This window comes from Carya illinoinensis, chromosome 6 (genome assembly GCF_018687715.1).
Source record: "Carya illinoinensis cultivar Pawnee chromosome 6, C.illinoinensisPawnee_v1, whole genome shotgun sequence".
Taxonomy (NCBI): domain Eukaryota; kingdom Viridiplantae; phylum Streptophyta; class Magnoliopsida; order Fagales; family Juglandaceae; genus Carya; species Carya illinoinensis.
The window spans coordinates 23929884-23935865 of NC_056757.1; the positions used below are offsets into that span (position 1 = coordinate 23929884).

General features: G+C 36.9%; 1 protein-coding gene across 1 annotated transcript; it reads right to left on the reverse strand.

The window, feature by feature from the left end:
• Positions 1-417: 417 nt before the first annotated feature.
• Positions 418-5031, reverse strand: LOC122314303 (glutamate--glyoxylate aminotransferase 2-like). Its single transcript, XM_043129805.1, has 13 exons — positions 4890-5031; positions 4358-4423; positions 4088-4205; positions 3585-3666; positions 3374-3461; positions 3024-3182; positions 2496-2669; positions 2269-2400; positions 1756-1821; positions 1572-1636; positions 1231-1322; positions 988-1144; positions 418-814 (listed from the first exon to the last, which is right to left on the reverse strand). Exons 1-13 carry the CDS (start codon positions 5004-5006, stop codon positions 685-687), a joined length of 1446 nt encoding a protein of 481 aa, XP_042985739.1. The 5' UTR covers positions 5007-5031; the 3' UTR covers positions 418-684.
• Between the last annotated feature and the right edge of the window lie 951 nt (positions 5032-5982).

Here is a 5982-nt window from a genome sequence, read left to right on the forward strand (position 1 = left end):
AATAAATAAAAATTACCGAATTGTGAAATATTTAATCTAAAAAAATGTCTCACAAAATATCATTTTATATTAAAACAGGCTGTTAGTTTATTTAATTGTTATCAGCTTATGAACGTGAGAAACAAACTATCTTTTCGGCCACCCTTACTTGTTTTGTCTAGTGCTGAAAAAGAGAATGGTCCTATATTACTGAATTAACAAGAGCATCAGGCCGTTTGAACTTTGAACTATTCTACAAAAGCGGATTACTGAACAAAAGCATCCAACTTGAAGATGGTTTCTTGCAGTTCTACTCTACAATATCGATCTCTTTTTTTATCCTTTTTCCTCGGTTTTCCAGGGATTTTTTTTTTTTTTTCCCTCATTTCTTTTCTCTTTTCCCCTTAAAGATTAACCTTAGAATGTGCCCGTTTCTTATGAAGAATAAAGATCCTATTGGATCCAAAAGACCTCAACATGATCTGTCTGGAGAAGATAATACAAACGTATACACAAATTATAAAGGGCCTAATGGCCACGAGAGTTGATAGAGATTTTGACATATTTGAGATGATATGGTAAGCTTGGAAGAGCAAGAATTATCTTCAACATGTCGGAGTGTATATCCTGGAAAGCTAGGAAAAGGATGAGGCTTGAGAAAAACATATGATGAAATGGCTTGTAGATTTGATGAAGCTTCATCCTTTACATCCTCGAATAACCTCTATGGTCTTCATATTGCTCCATAAACTCATCATTGAATTTCTTGTAACTGTCCATGATTGCAGGCATTTCCTCCTCAGCAGGTAAGATGGTTGTCCTCAAGTGGAAGACCCTATTATATGGATAAGTATTCAGTTTAATTCAAAGAATCTAGTAGAAACATTTTAAAGATAGGGAGACCTTTATTCTAGGATTACAAAAGATGATATACAAAAAGGCAAGATGCCGTTGGAATGTAGCTAAATAAGAAACAGGCCCAATGGGGATTAGAAAAAGAGTAGTTACCCTTCTCTCTGTCCAAATCCTGAGCCAGGGACAGTTGAAATGCCAGTGGCTTCCAAGAGTTTGAGACAATAGAAAACATCAGGAACCTTTCCAGCCCTTTTGGCAGCTTCTATTGCTCTTCGTGGTAAGCGTATTTGAGGGAACGAATACATGGCACCTAAACACAATTTTCTCAATTCTCAACAATAACTGACCGTTTAATATACAAAAATATCAAACGTAATATGTCCAGAAACATTTTACCTTCTGTGAAATTACAAACCACATTTCTGCAGCTATTAAATCCATCAGTCATCATCCATGCTCTTCTCCTTAGTGATTCAATAATTCCTTTGCTGCATGTTTTCATGGTACATAAAATACTATTATTCACCCCTCAAAGAGGTAAGAGGTCATCTCTTGACACCACAGAGCAGATAAACGTTCCAAACATCAATTGGTTCTTACCCAGACGAGGAAAAAAATAATAATAAAGATCTCACTCTTTCTATCCACTGATCTTGTGTTTCATGTGACGATGTAGTAGACCAACAAATTATGAATAACCACAGCGAGTAGCAAAAGCATATAATTCTTAGCTATACCTTTCCCGAACAAATTGCTCATATGAGATATCTCCAGGTTTGAGTGGATTCACCATCAGCCCCATCTATAATCAAAGAACTAAAAGTAATCTTCTCATTGAGATGATAGGTTATGAATGGAGAACTTGGTGTGCCTTGTTCAATGCAGAATACCACAACACAAAAAAATAAAGTTCTAACTCACAAATATCTGTGCAGGCACATTTGGGCTGAGTGAAACGGAAGCAACTTTATATATCTCATCAACTGTCTGCAACATTAAGTATTGAAATAAAAAAGAGAAGCTAATACCATTTGGAATGAAGAACTAATTGTGCTGGGATTCCATTCCACATGAGTTTTAGAAGACTATTTTAATTAAACCAACGTGGCAAAAACCAGTTCTTTATGTCTGAGACAGGCATGAATTGGTATTTGCCGACTAACAATAACTATGAGTTCAGAGGCTTCTAGTTGACCACATTGTAACATCGTTTTCTTGTCTTCCTCTTAGTGATTTGCAAAACCTCTACTATTGTGTCCTTTGTTATTAATTTCAATGCCTTTTGATTTCAAATACTCGAAAAGTAATATATGCAAACCTTGTCCCTTATCTCAACAAATCCTGTACATGCAAAAGTTCCCAGTTTGCAACTGAAGAACATGCTCATGTGCGCATAAAGAGACTCAATCAGAGACAAGTTATAGAGAGAAAAACCTTTGGAGGAATGTTAGTCATCTCAAAGTATCCACCCCGCTGCCCACATTCACCCCAATATCCTTTGGACACACTGTGGAAAGACACAAGCTGGAGTTCCTTCCTTATGGGTGGTCCCATTTCCATTAAAACCTTCAGTGTTATTAGGAAACTATATTATATTTATAATTTGATAGCCCATGCTGAAACTAAGACACAGATAGATATAACAGCACAAGAATGTATACCTTTCTAGCACTAATAAAGGGGCGTTCATCCTGGTATATGTTCTGCTGATAAACCTCATCTCCAAGCAAGACTAAGTCTTCTTGGTAGCAGAACTTAAGTATTTCTCTCAAATTAGCTTCACTAAGACACTGACCTGTGGGGTTTCCAGGGTTTATAATCACCATTGCCCTTACCTGATCATATTCCAATACATTAGATATTTAGTTGCCGTAAACAGCTTAATTATTTCAAAGTACACACCAGAAGGGAATATGATATTCCAGTATTATATATAAATGGAAGACAATAAACAAATCTTCATGAAGTGAATTATATGTACATGGTAATGAAATTACTCTCCCAAGAACCTGCCAAGAAAAATGAGATTTGCATATGCAGACAAGGGCAATTGGAAGTTAACAGCCAACTTATTTCTGGACCTCTCAAATATCAGTTCATGTTCAGGTCCTGCGACCCATTTATTCTTATCAACTCTCAAAATGGTTGCAACAATATTTCACAGAAATTGCTGAGCATTTGAAACTAACAGTTATTCCTTTAGAGCGAGCTGCAGCAACTGACTGGCGAAGGTCATTAATGTCGAGGCCCCAATTAGCTGTCTCCTCTAGGTAATATGGAACAAGAGAACCACCAAAGAGAGATATTGCGGCTGAGTAAAGAGGGTACTGGGGTACTGGAACCAAAACCTGGCGATACACAGATACTAATGAAAGAAGGTATCTCGGTGGAAGACTTGGGAATCAAAAGCCCTTAAGTAATAACAAGAATTTAGAAAAAAAAAAAAATTAAGGGAAAAGAAAAGAGGAAATGGAAGAAGAAATGTGTCAGATAAAGGAGGACAACTATGTTTGCAAAGTTATTTGAAATTTGTTATTACCCCATCGCCTTCACCACGGATGATGGTATTCAAGATCTGCATCACACCTTTGCTAGCACCATCCGTGAGAAATATGAGTTCTGGGTCACTGTCAATGGAGTACAAAACAAGTAACCCATACGGCTAATAACTTGGTAGCAAAATAAAAAATATTTTGCTTGTAAAACAATAAATCAAGACCAGTACAAGGATTCATATGGGGCATTAGTACCTTGGATAACCATCACGCCTTTCAATGAACTCTGCCACTTCCTTCCTTATTCCCGGAATACCTCGGGAGTCACTATAGGCACCTACATTTAACAATTATATGGTTTTCGTTATAGTTCATTAATGAAGTACATGCAAACCAGCAATAAGATGTAAACCAGAGGACTGAGGACTGAAGTGGAAAAATTTTAAAGGGGGAGGAGAAATCTAATAGGAGCATAAGAACTGGAGAGAAAAAGGATTTGATAGCTAAACTGAAAGTGCAGCTTTTAATATTGAGATGACAATGCAGGCCAAAAATTTTTGCACAAGTCTTTTAAGTAGATTACTCCCCACAAATAACAGACAGAGGGAGCCCTTTTTTTCCTTTCGGGGGGCGGCTGGGCCAAAACCATAAATTGAAATCTAAACACATTGAAATTTGAGTTGTGTTATCTCAGATAGTTCATTATTTTTCTTGTATGAACAAAGAACAGAAAATGAAGGGCAGATCAAAGAGAATACCAAGACCACCCGAAGTTAATGAAAGATAATGTTTTGCTTTTGCAATTGCATCAGCAGGAAAAAGCAGACCAACATTTGGGTCATACAGTAGAAATGGAGCTTGGCACAGAGCAACCACCTGCAACAGAGCAATTCTTTGGTTCAACAGAAACTTTGCTGAGAAGAATTCTAAAAGAATTAAATTTAACCAGAACGGGATGTTAAAAGAGAGAATTCCAAAACTGGGAACAAACCAAAACTGCATTAAGACACAAGGCAATTGTGGCAAACCTGGCGAGGAAATGTCAGTGGCTTCTGTCCTAGTGCATGAGGATTACCAACATTTGTGAAAATAATCTGTGGTAAAAAATGAGAATAATGATGACTAGAATAGCATTTAAGATAGTTGCAACCTGCAGTACTACAATATTAAACACTTGCCAGAATACAAGATCTTAAAGATACTGTGCAATACAAAATCATTTTGAATTACTTGTAATTTACTTTTCCGCAGTTGCGGGGTAAGCATATGGATGTGCATACACAGCAAACATCTACAGGATTTATGAACCCAAATCTAATACAGATAGTAGGACACAATATTATGTCAGAACAACAATTGAATTTTTAATGTTTTAACATGATAAACGAGAACTCATCAGTAATTTCCAAGAATAAAGAGGATATAAATTTCTATAAAATAATTTGGTGCCCCTGTAATTTCGTCTTATAAAAAGCACTCCTACCCGAATCTCTAGAACAAGGGGCAAGAAAGCAAAAACCTTATGACCAAGTACTAGCCAAAGAGAGTGAGTATGCACACCTTTTTCCCTTCTTTCTGAAGCTCAGAAGCTCGAAGATACAGTTCGCCTCTTACAGCATATTGGACCTTCTTCACATTTTCATTCAGTGACTCGTAGTCTAATGCCTTTGGAGACATGATGAAGCAGCAGCCTTCTTACAAATCTCACCCCAACACAAAAGTGGTGAAACAGTACCTGTAAACTCAGTTTCTTAGATGGAAACTTCAATGGAATCATGAGCTAGTAACAAGCCAACCTAAAAATGTCCAGGAGAAAAACTAACACTAACACTATGAATTCAATAGGATGAACTCTTAGATTAAGGTTCGAATTAAATCACCACTTCTTTCAAAAGCGATGAGAAGAAGTAAACGTACTCCTTTAATTATATCTAAAATATGCCACCCCAAACATGAAATCCCAAGGATGAGTAACAAGGGAGAATAGAAAATTAACAGAACGGATGTTTAAGAACGATATAAACTGAACCAGTATAAGCTATCCATGACTAAAGAGACAAGAAGGAGAATGACTACTGATCAACACTCCTCATCAAAGAAAATCATAGTTAATGAAGAAGGATCCATCCACAAATCCCTTTTTTAAACCAAACAGAAATGCGCGGGTTCTCTAATCGTTACAGAAGAAAAAAACTAAAAAAATAAAATAAATAAATAAAAATGAAAACTTGAGTACCCAATTAACAGACACTAATCTCCCAAACAAAACCTTTTAGCACAAATGATGAAGTAAAACTCGTATTCGAGGTGGTTTTAATATGGGGATCATTATAGTCGAAGGAGGTACCTGTGAACTAGGCTTTGAGTTTTCCGTACGAGAGGCGGGCTAGCTCGTAGACTCACTGCATGTGCTGTTCTTAAGGAACACAGAGAGAGATACGCACGCACAAGTTTGGAATGCTACTGTGTTCCACAAAAATCCTGAACCCTTTTTTTTGGTCATATGAGAAGGGATATGATATCATGTGGCACAAGGTGAACGCAGTGGAAGATGGATTTGTTGGAATGCCTATACATGGAATATCAAGCCGAAAGGGATAAAGCTCATGCAACAGGTGTGGCCTAGCTTCGAACTTAAGTTCCTGGTGGATAA